This window comes from Triticum dicoccoides, chromosome 5B (genome assembly GCF_002162155.2).
Source record: "Triticum dicoccoides isolate Atlit2015 ecotype Zavitan chromosome 5B, WEW_v2.0, whole genome shotgun sequence".
NCBI classification, from domain to species: domain Eukaryota; kingdom Viridiplantae; phylum Streptophyta; class Magnoliopsida; order Poales; family Poaceae; genus Triticum; species Triticum dicoccoides.
In genome coordinates, this window is record NC_041389.1 from 435,123,731 (window position 1) to 435,139,860 (window position 16,130).

Here is a 16,130-nt window from a genome sequence, read left to right on the forward strand (position 1 = left end):
ACTGGAACCCTTCGCCCAACACTGTGCTGGCGTCTGTCTTCTTGCTGTCGAGGGGCATATGACCCACCCCTTGGGGGAGGAGTGGGCACTCGACGCCGATCATCGCGATCGAATCGGTCATCATACTGATCACGCCGACCTCCACGTCCCTCACACCGCGGGGGCGATCTTGGGCTATGGGCCGACTGGACTGTATTTGCAGCAACAGATCTGCTGTGAATCCGGTTTAGCGACTGCGATACAGCTGAATTCTGATCTCCTGCTGCCCGGAGCAAATCTCTGCTCTGCATCAAGCCTCTGCCGACCTCTGACTGGGAGGGCTGAATCGACTCTGCTATTCGGGCTGCAGCCGCTAAATTCTGAATCGGAGTTCGATATACCTGAGTCGACGGTGGAAAGAGTTGACGTCGATTGGAGTCTAGAACTCGCTGCCGCGCGCGCTCGTCGAGTGCTCGCTGGAGGTTCTCCAGTTGAGTGCGCTTAGCCAAGTTGGCCAAACGCGCGTCCTCCAAGGCACGAGCCTCGGGGGTTTCTCCTATGATAGGAGTATGTAAAGCATCCATGTTCCGGCGGCGAAGATCTTCTCTTTGCGGCGAAGTGAGTGGCTCGGGTTGATACTCCTCGTGGACCTGCGCTGGGTCGCCTCCGCCGTCTCCCCCGTCGGTGCGGGGGAAGCCAGGAGGACTAGGCGGTCCATTGACCATCAGGACCTCCGCCGCTGGATCACTGCTGTCACACTCGGATGCGGTCTCTACGGAGCCAGTCGACAGATCGAACAGGCCGTAGAGAGATTCGTCGGGCTCGATCGCCGCGACTTGGGGGTGACCGACTGGCGGGCCGCTGTGTGCCTCACCCACCGCTGAAGCCTCGACCGACCAAAGCGCTTGCGCTGGCGGGAGATAGGAAGGGAGGATGACGCAGGGGTCGACCGATACGGGGCCGACGGTTGCCGCAGCAAGACGCCGCGGACACATGCGTGAAAGTGTGTCGCCCCGTGGACTGGAAGCGCGTCGATGTCGAGTGGAGCTTCCTGGAGCCAAGCGGAATCGTCGGCGATGAACGTGAGCACGCCGAGATGGATCTCGCGGCCCTCGACTAAAACTCCACCAGAAACCATGATGAAGGTGATCGGAACAATTGCAACTTCTCCAATAAGTCGCTAAGACACCTGCCCCACTGTGGGCGCCAACTGTCGTGGTACTAAGACTGACAGTAGAATAGGGGGTAGGTATGGAGAGGCAAGATCCTAGATATGGAGTAGTTGTATACGCAAGGGATTTACGAGTTCAGGCCCTTCTCGGAGGAAGTAACAGCCCTACGTCTCGGAGCCCGGAGGCGGTCGACTGGATTATATGTGTATGAGTTACAGGGGTGTGAACCCTTTACACTGAGGAGGGGGTGGCTTATATAGAGTCCGCCAGACCCCTCCTGCCCTCAGTTATGCAGGGTTTAAAGTACATAAAGACCTGGCGTTACTGGTAACGCCCTACATAAAGTGTTATCATGGCCATAAAGACTACTTAATAACAGACCATTTGGGTGCAGAGTGACCCTAGATCTCCTGGTGGTTGAGTGAGGCTTCATGGTCGAGTGTCTTCGAGTCCGTCGAGTGGAATCCTTCAGGTCGACTGAAAGGCAGTTTCTTCTAGAGATGTCCTTGGGGAGGGTACCTTGGACAGGTCCATGACCCTACCCTAGGTACATGACTTCATCAGTAGCAACTTGGTCCGAAGTTTCATGATCATCAATATTAACTTCCTCTCTAGTCGGTGAAGGCACCACAGAAACATCTTCCTGAACTGCGCTACTTTCCAGTTCAAGAGGGGGTACCTCATCAAGTTCTACTTTCCTCTCACTTACTTCTTTCGAGAGAAACTCTTTCTCCAGAAAGGATCCATTCTTGGCAACAAAGATCTTGCCCTCGGATCTGAGGTAGAAGATATACCCAATAGTTTCCTTAGGGTATCCTATGAAGATGCATTTTTCCGATTTGGGTTCGAGCTTTTCAGGTTGAAGTTTCTTGACATAAGCATAACATCGCCAAACTTTCAGAAACGACAGCTTAGGTTTATTCCCAAACCATAATTCACACGATGTCATCTCAATGGATTTAGACAGTGCCCTATTTAAATTGAATGCGGCAGTCTCTAAAGCATAACCCCAAAATGATAGTGGTAGATCGGTAAGAGACATCATAGATCGCACCATATCCAATAGAGTGCGATTACGACGTTTAGACGCACCATTTCGCTGAGGTGTTCCAGGCGGCGTGAGTTGTGAAACAATTCCACATTTCCTTAAGTGCATGCCAAACTCGTGACTCAAATATTCTCCTCCACGATCCGATCGTAAGAACTTTATTTTCCTGTCACATTGATTCTCTACCTCGCTATGAAATTCCTTGAACTTTTCAAGGTCTCGGACTTGTGTTTCATTAAGTAGACATACCCATATCTACTTAAGTCGTCAATGAGGGTGAGAACATAACGATAGCCACCGCGAGCCTCAACGCTCATTGAACCGCATACATCAGTATGTATTATTTCCAACAAGTTGGTTGTTCGCTCCATTGTTCTGGAGAGAACGGAGTCTTGGTCATTTTGCCCATGAGGCATGGTTCGCACATGTCAAATGATTCATAATCAAGAGACTCCAAAAGTCCATCTGCATGGAGTTTCTTCATGCATTTGACACCAATGTGACCAAGACGGCAGTGCCACAAGTATGTGAGACTATCATTATCAACCTTACATCTTTTGGCACTCATACTATGAATATGGGTAACATCACGTTCGAGATTCAATAAAAATAAAACATTAACCAGTGGGGCATGACCATAAAACATATATCTCATATAAATAGAACAACCATTATTCTCGGATTTAAATGAGTACCCATCTCGCATCAAACGAGATCCAGATACAATGTTCATGCTCAAAGCTGGTACTAAATAACAATTATTGACGTTTAAAACTAATCCCGAAGGTGGATGTAGAGGTAGCGTGCCGACGGCAATCACATCGATCTTGGAACTATTCACGATGCGCATCGTCACCTCGTCCTTCGCCAGTCTCCGCTTATTCCGCAGCTCCTGTTTTGAGTTACAAATATGAGCAACTGCACCGGTATCAAATACCCAGGAGCTACTATGAGCGCCGGTAAGGTACATATCAATAACATGTATATCATATATACCTTTGGCGTCGCCGGCCTTCTTATCCGCTAAGTACTTGGGGCAGTTTCGCTTCCAGTGACCATTTCCCTTGCAATAAAAGCACACAGTCTCAGGCTTGGGTCCATTCTTTGGCTTCTTCCCGGCAACTGACTTACCGGGCGCGGCAACTCCCTTGTCGTCCTTCTTGAAGTTCTTCTTTCCCTTGCCTTTCTTGAAACTAGTGGTCTTATTCATCATCAACACTTGATGTTCCTTTTTGATCTCCACCTCCGCTGATTTCAGCATCGAATATAACTCAGGAATGGACTTCTCCATCCCTTGCATATTGTAGTTCATCACAAAGCTCTTGTAGCTAGATGGAAGCAACTGGAGGATTATGTCAATGACCGAGTCATCTAGAAGATTAACTCCCAGCTGAGACAAGCGGTTGTGCAACCCAGATATTTTGAGTATATGCTCGCTGACAGAACTGTTTTCCTCCATCTTACAACTGTAGAACTTGTCGGAGACTTCATATCTCTCGACCCGGGCATGAGCTTGGAAAACCATTTTTAGCTCCTGGAACATCTCATATGCTCCGTGTTGCTCAAAACGCTTTTGGAGCCGATTCTAAGCTGTAAAGCATGCTGCACTGAACCAAGGAGTAATCATCACTACACGACTGCCAGGCGTTCATAACGTCTTGAGTTGCTAGGAAAATGGGTGCGTCACCTAGCGGTGCTTCATGGACATATGCTTTCTTGGCAGCTACGAGGATGATCCTCATGTTACGGACCCAGTCCGTATAGTTGCTCTCATCATCTTTCAGCTTGGTTTTCTCTAGGAACGCATTGAAGTTGAGGGCAACATTAGCGTGGGCCACTGGATCTACAGGATAGATTGTATAGACAATTTTAGACTAAGTTCATGATAATTAAGTTCATCTAATCAAATTATTTAATGAACTCCCACTCAGATAGACATCCCTCTAGTCATCTAAGTGATACATGATCCGAATCGACTAGGCTGTGTCCAATAATCACATGAGACGGACTAGTCATCAACGGTGAACATCTCCATGTTGATCGCATCTGCCATATGACTCATGTACGACCTTTCGGTCTCTCGTGTTCCGAGGCCATGTCTGTACATGCTAGGCTCGTCAAGTCAACCTAAGTGTTTCGCATGTGTAAATCTGGCTTACACCCGTTGTATGTGAATGTTAGAATCTATCACATCCGATCATCACGTGGTGCTTCAAAACAACGAACCTTCGCAACGGTGCACAGTTAGGGGGAACACATTTCTTGAAATTTTAGTGAGGGGTCATCTTATTTATGCTACTGTCGTTCTAAGCAAATAAGATGTAAACATGACAAACATCACATGCAAATCATAAAGTGACATGATATGGCCAATATCATCTTGCGCCTTTTGATCTCCATCTTCGAGGCGCGGCATGATCACCATCGTCATCGGCATGACACCATGATCTCCATCATCGTGTCTTCATGAAGTTGTCTTTCCAACTATTACTTCTACTACTATGGCTAACGATTAGCAATAAAGTAAAGTAATTACATGGCGCTTATATTGACTCGCGAGTCATACAATAAATTAAGACAACTCCCATGGCTCCTGCCGGTTGTCATACTCATCGACATGCAAGTCATGATTCCTATTACAAGAACATGATAAATATCATACATCACATATATAATTCATCACATCCTTTTGGCCATATCACATCACATAGCATACCCTGCAAAAACAAGTTAGACGTCCTCTAATTGTTGTTGCATGTTTTACGTGGCTGCTATGGGTTTCTAGCAAGAACGTTTCTTACCTACGCAAAAGCCACAACGGTGATATGCCAATGCTATTTACCCTTCATAACGACCCTCTTCATCGAATCCGATCCGACTAAAGTGGGAGAGACAGACACCCGCTAGCCACCTTATGCAACAAATGCATGTCAATCAGTAGAACCTGTCTCACGTAAGCGTACGTGTAAGGTCGGTCCGGGCCGCTTCATCCCACAATACCGCCGAATCAAGATAGGACTAGTAATGGTAAGCGAATTGACCAAATCATCGCCCGCAACTACTTGTGTTCTACTCGTTCATAGAATCTACGCATAAACCTGGCTCTGATACCACTGTTAGGGAATACAGTAATAATTAAAAAATCCTACGTGTCACCAAGATCAATCTAGAAGATGCTAGCAACGAGAAAGAGGGAGTGCATCTTCGTACCCTTGAAGATTGCTAAGCGGAAGCGTTACAAGAACGCGGTTGATGGAGTCATACTCGCGGCGATTCAAATCGCCGAAGATCCGATCCAAGCGCTGAACGGACGGCGCCCCCGCGTTCAACACACGTACAGCCCGGGGACGTCTCCTTCTTCTTGATCCAGCAAGGGGAAAGGAGAAGTTGAGGGAGAACTCCGGCAGCACGACGGCGTGGTGGTGGAGCTCGTGGTTCTCCGGCAGAGCTTCACCAAGCTCAACGGAAGAGGAGGTGTAGGAGGGGGGAGGGCTGCGCCAGGGCCTGAGGTGCGGCTGCCCTCCCACCCCCCTCTATTTATAGGGTGAAGGGGAGAGGGGGCCGGCCCTCCTAAATGCATCTAGAGGGAGGGCGTCGGCCAAGGGGGGAAGACTTGCCCCCCAAGCAGGTGGGAGGTGCCGCCACCCCTTAGGGTTTCCATCCCTAGGCGCCTTGGGCCCTTGGGGGCGCACCGGCCCACTAGGGGGGTGGTTCCCACCCATATTCAGCCCACTTGGCCCCCCGGGGTAGGTGGCCCCACCCGGTGGTCCCGGTACAATACCGATAACCCCGAAACCTTCCGACGACTAAAACTGGACTTCCCATATATAAATCTTCACTTTCGGACCATTCCGGAACTCCTCGTGACATCCGCATCTCATCCGGGACTCCGAACAACTTTCGGTAACCACATACAATTTCCCATTACAACTCTAGCGTCACTGAACCTTAAGTGTGTAGACCCTACGGGTTCGGGAACCATGCAGACATGACTGAGACATCTCTCCGGCCAATAACCAATAGCGGGATCTGGATACCATATTGGCTCCCACATGTTCCACAATGATCTCATCGGATGAACCACGATGTCGGGGATTCAATCAATCCCGTATACAATTCCCTTTGTCCATCGGTATGTTACTTGCCCGAGATTCGATCGTCGGTATCCCCGTACCTCGTTCAATCTCATTACCGGCAAGTCAGTGTACTCGTTCTACAACGCATGATCTCGTGGCTAACTCCTTGGTCACACTGAGCTCATTATGATGATGCATTACCGAGTGGGCCCAGAGATACCTCTCCGTCATACGGAGTGACAAATCTCAGTCTCGATTCGTGACAACCCAATAGACACTTTCGGAGATACCTGTAGTGCACCTTTATGGTCACCCAGTTACATTGTGACGTTTGATACACCCAAAGCATTCCTACGGCATCCGGGAGTTGCACAATCTCATGGTCTAATGAAAGATACTTGACATTAGAAAAGCTCTAGCAAACGAACTACACGATCTTGTGTTATGCTTAGGATTGAGTCTTGTCCATCACATCATTCTCCTAATGATGTGATCTCGTTATTAATGACATCCAATGTCCATGGTCAGGAAACCATAACCATCTATTGATCAACGAGCTAGTTAACTAGAGGCTCACTAGGGACATGTTGTGGTTTATGTATTCACACATGTATTACGGTTTCCGGTTAATACAATTATAGTATGAACAATAGACAATTATCATGAACAAGGGGATATAATAATAACCATTTTATTATTGCCTCTAGAGCATATTTCCAACAAACCGTACGTTGGACGCACGGCCGACGCATCCACAAATCCAGGCAGACACGATCTCGTTGCCACCCCAAACGGACGAAAAGCAAATGTCCGTTTGCAACCCAAATGATCCGCGCGTCACGTTTGGGTCGGGGTGAACCAAAAACATCGGCCCAACGAAAGGACCCAAACCTAAACAACGTCCGGTGCCCGCGGCCAAGGTCACAGGGCTCCTCTGGTCCTACGCGTGCCGGGGTCAGCGGTGGGCGGCGCCGACGACCCAAGGATGAACCGCTGGCGTCGGCGGCGCTGGAGAGGCTCGGGTGCACGAGGATGCTGGTGACTATGGGGCTTGAGGACAGGCTCGCAGCGCGGAACCGCGCCTACTACGACGCCGTGGGCCGTGGCCGCAAGCGGGTGGCCCGGGAGGGCGGCGTGGCCACGTGTTCTTCCTTGGGAAGCTCTAGTGCGACAACGCCAAGCGGCTCATGGATCGCGTGGTGGCGTTCATAGCCGACGCATGAGCTGCATGTATTGCCCGTATTTTCTTCCGGAGGCACACATACATAGCGTCGTCAACATCTGCTTCCGAGGCCCATGTCTCCAGCAGAAAAACCATGGGTACCTATCACGCCAAAAAAGCACGCGCTGACCACTCCCAACTGTGATCTTAACCATTCCCTCAAAAAGAAAAAGAAAAACTGTGATCTTAACCATATGGGGAAATGGTGTAACCTAGGGCTAGGGAACTCCATGTCCAACAGCCACTGCAACGGGGAGATTGCATAATCCTCTTGAGTTTAATGAAACAATAAGAAAGAATTCTCTCCATTGTCAATCCTCTTGATTTGCAAACTTGGTACAGATTGCTAACGGGTTTTTCAATTCGGTTTGCTATTATTGCCTATTATGAACATAAATTACAGCCAAAACATGTTTTACCTTTACAGCACTGTCGATACCACGTCAATGTGTCATCAAGATTGGTGTCGTCTTCATCTTATCAGTGTTTGTAGCAAGTCATCTTGCTTCTCGGCGGCCGAAAACGTGCTTAATTCTGAGGTGTAAGGTGTTTCAGCCGTCATAATAATATATTACATCTTGACTCTGTCCAGTGTTGATAATAGCATGTGTGGACGACTTCATAAATTTAGCTCATGCGTCTGCGTGCGTGGCATCCTCATGATTCGTTTGCAGTCTACCACCAAGCTCGGTAACAACTCAGATCAAACCCTGTCCTGCTATGCCAAGCGAACAGATGGCTTTGGGTCACGACCGCCCCCCTCCGAAGATATTCCAGCGAGATTTTCCGTTCTTCCTGCTTGCACTCGCAGTGACCTTTTTCCCTGATTCCTGGTGCTCCGCTGCTTCTGGTTCCTCGTCTTCCTGAACACCTTCGAGGACAGAGACCACCGAGTCCATGGCCGGCCTCTTCTTGGGGTCCGAGCAAACGCACTCGAGGGCAAGGGCAGCGATTTTCTGCACCGCACCGAATGAGTAAATACCTCCTAGCTTGGCATCTATGACACAACGTATCTTGTGCTTATGTTTGAGATATGGTCTGGCCCAGTCCACGAGATGTGGCTCCTCTGCTGGTCGGTCCGGGTCAAGGGCACGGCGACCTGACAACATCTCCAGAAGCAATACTCCAAAGCCATAGATATCACACTTCTGTGTAAGATGGCCTGCAATTGTAAAGTTGTTAAGTACACCCTCTGTCCCAAAATAAGTGTTGTGGCTTTAGTTCAAATTTGTTCAAACCTGAACTAAAGCCACGACACTTATTTTGGGACGGAGTGAGTATATAAGTTTATTACACCCTGAATATGAGCTCTGGATGAAGGTGATAAGAAACAGAAAGGCACCATTACAACATCTTCGCACCAACGTAAATAATATTTGTCAATCGATGGATTAATAATAGAAATAATAAAATGCTTCAAAATAAAAACAAACTTATTTACAGTTTTACACTTTCTCTAAATTAAGGACCACGCACAACTTTTTGAACCCATAGTAGATACTACTAGTTAAGCAATGGAAGGTAGCCATGTAGCGCTTTATGTACCATTTAAGCCAAGTACATGGCAATTTGTAAAAATATAAAGAAGTTAATTGAGATGTTCGTACACAGTACTTTATGGAGATATTTTATGATAGTCAGATTGCTATTTGTCTTATAAAGGATCAAACTTCACCTGAAATAACAAAGAAGTTGCAACTCTTTCTTTCTATCAACATCGAGGTGTGAGCTTTGTATTCTCTTCAGAGTGAAAAACAACTTTCAAGATGCCATTGCTCACATTGATTTTAAGATATTTGCTGAGATGACAAAGCTAGTTCCTACTACTGAGTTTTGAGATTCCCTCAAGCTTGGTTGGTGTTAATGTTTTGCCGCCCAAGAGGCCTTTCTACGCCGAGTGAACAGTCAGCTGTTGAAAGACTCTGAGTTTGTCGATTCCTTGCATGTTATTATAAGGACGGAATTGTAAAAACTGAAGTATTGATGCAGTATTGTAGCCTGTTGGTATAAGATACCACGGTTTTAAAATAGCAAACTATTTTAGAGTATCAATGATGCAGAGGACCTATTTGGTTTGCACCATGTGTGCATCAACGTGAAAATTGCTGACTAGCCATTAGCTGTTGCAAACACACACGTTCTTGAAGCTAGCTAACAACTAGCTACCCGCTGCATGCAAACTGTAGTAGACTAGTTCACCACGGAGTTCGCTAGTTCTCTGCATCCAGCTTGCCATGCCAATTTTTAATCATGTACTGGACTAGGAGCCAGCCTCACTTTTGGATGTTTGGTTTTGAGTCGAATCATAGTTGGAGGATCATAATGGAAAGTCACCAAACCGAAGGTACTAATAAACTAGACGCACAATCAGATAAAAAAGAACAACGAGCTTGCGCCGTGCGTGGATTCACTTTTTCAGCTGCTCAGTTTAAAAAAAGAGGTCGGAGGTTCTTTTTTTAAAATTGAGCAAATACCATGGTTTTGGAGATACTGTGGTGCAAATACCACAGTTTTTTGGGTACCCAAACAGCTCACAGTAAATAAAACTATAAAAATTGAAAAAACTGTGGTATTCTCATAATACCTAGAAAATACTGAGCTATCAAACGGCTTTAAATGAAGATTGTAAATATATGATCAGAACACTATCGGAGGTCAGCATCTTTCGTAGCAAAGGGCCAGTAGACCAGGTGTGAGGAGAGCAAAGCACCGATGTTATGGATAATTCGTTCGTTCCTATTAGTGGACTGGCTTTCTACTTCCAACTGAACTCACTTGTAGGCAACCTTATATGCACCTCTTGTATGCCAAACCAGATGACCTCATTGTTAATTTCTCCATGTGCAAATACTTTGGATATGGTGAAGAATGCTGTTGACCCATCCTGCGCCAATATTTTTTTAAGGTTCTCCATGTGAAAATTCTATGTCCCAATCTTCGATCTACTTTGTTTATCGTTTGCCAGTTTCAAATGAAAAACCTATATGCATAATGTCTGAAGTTGTATTTTTAAGATTACCTGTTGCCACATATTCTGGAGCTGCATAACCATATGTTCCCATAATCCTCGTGGATAAATGACACTCCTCACCAACAGGACCATTAACTGCCAATCCAAAACCGGTGAGCTTCACGTTATAGTCCTACAGAGTAGTATGGTGCGTTCCTTTGAGTAGACATCACATGCCCATATAGGTGAAGTAAGATGTATTGACGATTCACTTACTGTGTCAAGGAGAATATTGGAATTCTTAACATCTCTAACAATAATATTTGTACTGTGAAGGTAAGCTAGTGCTTTTGCAGCTCCAAGTGCAACTTTCATTCTCAGGTTCCATGAAAGAGGTTGACATGAGCCTCCTACATCAATGATTTATGCATCCATTCATAAATGTAACATACTATGGCGATAACCTATGCAGTATGAATAACAGTGGACACCAGTGGAGCGCAATGCCCTACTTCAACTTACTCCTGAAAAGATGATTTTCCAAGCTCCCATGTGGTAAAAACTCGTAAACGAGTAGCAGGTACTCATCCTCTAAGCAGTACCCAAATAGCTTCACAAGGTTGGGATGGGAAAGGTGACCTAGGTGATTAATTTCTGCCTATAAATGGAAACTTAATAGAGTTAAAAAATCGTATAATATTTCATCAGCATTTCTGAAGCCGTAACTGACAAATTTGAAGTCATCATTTCAAGATAAGATTTTCAAACTGCACTTAAGCCAAACATGAATCTAGACAGCTTCGAGGACAACAACACAAAATAGAAAAACAGTCATACTCACCAACCATTCTTGGTGCTCTTGCAAACTCTCCGGGTTGAATATTTTCACCGCGACAGGTATACCAGTGCCAGGTTTGCAAGGTGAAAATGTGTTCTCATCAATCCATCCTTTACATACACATCCAAATCCTCCTTCACCGGTCATTGCGTTAGCACGGAACCTCCTTGTGGCTAACCTGAGATCATCATAACTGAAGATTTTAAGACTGGCTGATGGCAAGATCTGGCATTTAATATTCGTGCTTAGAAGCACCGAATCCGAAGAGGCTCGAGTGGCTCGACTGTTGCAGGAACTAATCATACTCCCATCTTTTGCAAACATTCCTGCATATCATGTCTTCAGTACTCTTTATGGAACAAAACATACACAAAAATACCAAATTAGATTAATATTTAAAAGAAAATGTTCTCTGGTGGATAAGCTTTTGCATTGATCTACCTCAGGTCAATAGTTATCATGTTCTGCAAGATTCAAGTGTTTGATTCTACTTTTTAGGGAAACTTTGCACAGAAATTAGGAACAGGCTGAAGCAAGCTATGCTCACTTCACTCACTTGGCCATCATCTAAAATGGGTATGAGCGGAGGGAAGCATAGTAACAGTTGGAAAGGTCCAGGAGGATTCCAGTATGTTACTTAGTTGGAGTCTGGTCTTAAGTACTAGTAAATGCTTACCTGAGTTTACACATGGGTTGAAGGCCTGATTGCTTCGTAGATTGGTGACCTACAACAACGAACTTTAGGGCATCAGCTCTTGTTTACATGAGTCTCTCTTAGACTGAACATATAGTAGTATTTTCCCACAAAGAAATATAGCAGTATTGAAATATTATTAGTCCTATTCTGTAGACACACTTAAACCACATTACAGTGGTTGGTTGAGACATCAAAGAGCTGGTAATCTACCTTCAGTTTGTCGGGTGGGAAGACACAAGCAAATAATTTTGGACTTATTTACATGTCACGAAGTTAATGTATTTCTATGGATAACGTACAGTTCAACTAGTTATTTTATGCATCAGAACATCCCGATATATTTTTAGAAAACATCATGATAGAAAATAGGTGAATGTGCAATAAGAGGGTTCCTCCATAGATTAAGATCTTTTTCGGTTCTCACGCGTAACTTTAAATAAAGGTAACTTAGATTGGCAGGGTTAGTAAGAAGTGTGCTTTTTGCAAACATGAGGAATCTGTCCAGGACTTGTTTTTTGACTATTAGTTCACGCATTTTGCGTGGTGTATGGTCAGATCTGGCATTCCTCCACCACAGATCACTACTGATATGTTTGGCAATTAGCTCTTACAGGACCTAAAAGATTTAGAGAAAACTTACTAGTTGGCGCGGGCGAGCGGCAACATATTGGGCAGTCAAGCTGTGCAGCCCTGGATGCGGACCTGGGTGCTACTACTGCGGCAAGAGGGCAGGGGAATGGCACTCTCAGCGTGTACAAGGTTAGCCATAGAGGTACAACTGCTTTTCACGAGCTATGGTTGGCAGTCTAGTTTTTGCGCATCATCGGATGATGAGGACCACGGTGGTGATGGCTTCGTAGTATCATCACATTTTATCTTATTTTTTGAACAGTCACATTTTATCTTTTGCCGAACCTTTTAATCCAATATCTTGATTACTGGACAGTGTAACCGTTACAGAAACATTCTTTCAGTGTTGGAAACTTTTATGGCTGTGCACATCCTGGATGCAGAGGCTTAGCGGTGAAGAATCGTCTACATACTAGAGCAACAAAAAGTTCCATTATCTAAAGACATAGTTAGTTATTCATTTTAGTAAATGTGGTGAACAATTCTAGTAAATCCAGGAATCTAATTAAATCAGGCTATAAATAATAATGCCCATCTATCTACTAAATATTAAATCCAATAAGCACATACAACAGGACGTATTTTTAGCTCTAGCAACTTATACTGTTATAGAAATATCTTGTTTCTATTTCTTATAGATTGCATAATTACATGAAAATAGTATACAGAAGGTCAAGTAAATAAATAGTATAGGTAATGAAGTAAAAGGGCAGGAGTGTATGAGTAGTAAATTAGTGGTTAGTTAGAGAATATGGCAAGGAGTTTAATTTAGCTCTTCCACATATGTTCATGTATCAAGAAGAAAGGCACAATCTGTGGACAGATGAAAAAAAAGCCATGTCGAAGATGAAGGTATCACCAGTACAGTGTGAAATATACCTGCTCTATTGGTGAACTTCTGGCTGTATCAATCTTATTTAGTTCATCGATAATGGTAGTATCAATCTTACTCAATTCATCCACAACCTCGGCTATAGTAGGCCTTTTCGCTCGGTCAGCCTCCACACATTTTAATGCTATTTCAATGCATTTCTTAACTCCATGTGATGTATCTGACAACACAGTTGTCCGCAACGCCTTTTCCCAGTTTTCATGTACCTGCACAATTGAGACATAATATGCTGGAAGGTGACACACTTGCACACCGGTAAGTCGATAGAGCATAATATTTTGGGAAAACAATATTGTTCGACATAGAAGATATTTTCTTACAAGTTGAATAAATTCTTGGGAAGACATATCCGCAAATTTGGAGTAGCCCTGGTGTCCTGCAATTATTTTTATGATTGTAACGCCCAAACTGAATACGTCAAACTTTGGTGTGATGTGGAACCTATTGATGTATTCAGGTGGCATGTATCCACTGCATGTATCAAATACACTTACTTCAATATCAAGTTATAACCAAAGAATTTGATTACTTTTCATCAGTTATGAGCTTACGGTGTTCCTATAATTCCTTTTGTGGAACAGGTTTCTGTTGAATCGAAGAGTCTGGACAGACCAAAATCTCCTATCTTTGGCATCATATTCCTATCCAGCAATATATTGGCTGGTTTCAAGTCCAGATGGAAAATCGATTCTTTTGATCCATTATGAAGATAATTTAATCCCTCACAAATTCCTTTAATGATTTTGTAACGCGTGTGCCAACCAAATCCGCAGGATTCGTCTGCAGAGATAAACAAAAATATGCTACCAAGCCTTCATTGGGGGATAGTTTTTGCGTTCATGCAAAAAAGGAATACTGTCTATGCAGAGCAATATCATACCCGAGAGATGTTTGTCAAGGCTTCCACCCTCCAAGTATTCGAAGCAGAGAGCTCTATCTTCCACCATAGCAAAAACATATCTCCCATTGTGCTCTATGCATATATGACGAATTTCATGGCAGTAGCCAACTAACCTTACTATATTTTGATGATGGACCCTCATAAGGTTAGTACACTCATTCTGAAATTGCTTGTCGCTGTCAAGTCCTGGATGCTTGTAATAAAGCTTCTTCACAGCAATCACTTCACCATTGTCAAGTGTTCCCTGTTAAATTATCGTGTTAATATGGTACATGGGTTCTCGTAGTTTGTGATAGTATCATTTGAAAAGAAAAATGGTATATAGCAATCATACCTTGTAGACTACTCCGTACCCGCCAACACCAATTCTGTTGTCCTCAGAAAAATCATTTGTAATTTGTTTTAACAATTGGAATGTAAAATCCCTTGGTGTCGCACTTGCGTGCTGTGACTCGTTCTCCATCGTATACTCTATTTCCTAGTAGGACAACTTCGACATATCATCGACCTAATAATACCACAAAAATTCTTTCAGAGAAGATATGGGCATGTATATGCATTATTTTAGGAACGTATATGCACAATTTTAAACAAAGAATAGACACTTTGATGCAGCCACACATTCAAGCATATGTTTTATTCAAGGCTGATAGAGCCTAAACTTTGGGCCCAATCAGAATCGATTACAAATGTCTCCCAACTTAGCAGAAAATACCCCAGAAGGAAAAACTACCAGGAGTACATGGATGTCGCCGGCGAGGTGTGTGAAGTAAATCTTATGAGACATCACAAAACCAGAGAAAAGGGGAGGAAGAACCGAAGAACAGATCTGGGCCCTTGCCTTTGTACCTGCGGTGGCATGGCACATACGGCGCAGGGAGTCGCCGTCAACGGCCGACAGTAGCTACTGTAGAGACGGAGAAACTGCTAGGTAGGTCGCTACTGGTGGGTGCGCCCTCCTCCCCCTCCCCTCGCACCGCCGGCGAGCAGGACGGCCGCAGGCCCGCAGGCAGGAAGTTGGGGAGGACCGCCGGAGGGCTGCGAGGTTGGAAAGTGGAAGTGGGGGTGGGCAGAACTTGACCCATTGACGAAAGTGGTAAACTATGGGGGCGGCGAAGCTTCTGCGCGTCTCCGCGGAAGCCGATTACGGCGAGCGGCGGCGGTCAATCCCGCGTTCGTAGCTCCTGTCGTTGTTCCTTGGAGTTGGACTCTCGCGCGAACTGCCCGGCGGCCGTTGGATCATTCACCCGCGTCTCAAAGCAGGCCTGCGTGACACGTCAGCTAAAGGAAAACGTTGGCATGGTGCGCCTCCTCCAGCGAACTCAAAGCATCTCCAGCCGTTTGGCCCGCCAGCGCACCCGGTGAAGGCCTTTACGTGTTTGTGCCTGCTGTCTTTTTGGTCTGCGAGAAAGCCCCTAGGTTTTGGCCCCCAAACGCACAAAAATTTGAAGTTCTCTTTCCCGCTACCAAAAAATGACACAGGTTCGGCGATCATCATGTCACAGGTCGGCGATCATCATGCCTCAGGTTGGCGATCGAACATAGCCAAAGTCCAGCGATCAAAAGGTCGGCGTGTACCCCCACACTAGCGGCAAGAAGTTGGCCGGCGACGCCACACTCTGTTGGCTACCCCACGCGCCTTGTGGGTACTGGCCGGCCTGTTGAGGCGGAAGGAGCTGGCGCTCACTCGCAATGCCCGCGCGAGATGTCTCCTCCTGCTCTGCC

The 16,130-nt window shown here is 45.4% G+C and overlaps 1 protein-coding gene across 6 annotated transcripts; it reads right to left on the bottom strand.

Moving 5' to 3' along the window:
- Positions 1-7,760: 7,760 nt before the first annotated feature.
- On the bottom strand, positions 7,761-15,614 carry LOC119310140 (receptor-like cytoplasmic kinase 176). Of its 6 annotated transcripts, none has more exons than XM_037585977.1 (12): positions 15,255-15,613; positions 14,740-14,913; positions 14,385-14,649; positions 14,056-14,284; positions 13,825-13,975; positions 13,492-13,710; positions 11,962-12,010; positions 11,289-11,611; positions 10,970-11,105; positions 10,724-10,857; positions 10,517-10,640; positions 7,761-8,659 (listed from the first exon to the last, which is right to left on the bottom strand). In XM_037585977.1, exons 2-12 carry the CDS (start codon positions 14,866-14,868, stop codon positions 8,244-8,246), a joined length of 2,175 nt encoding a protein of 724 aa, XP_037441874.1. In that variant the 5' UTR covers positions 14,869-14,913; positions 15,255-15,613; the 3' UTR covers positions 7,761-8,243. The 6 variants fall into 6 exon arrangements, with proteins under 6 accessions (XP_037441874.1, XP_037441873.1, XP_037441876.1 ...); XM_037585976.1 differs by having other exon boundaries at positions 15,247-15,613; XM_037585978.1 differs by having other exon boundaries at positions 8,353-8,659; positions 10,517-10,603; positions 15,247-15,614.
- Positions 15,615-16,130: the final 516 nt, after the last annotated feature.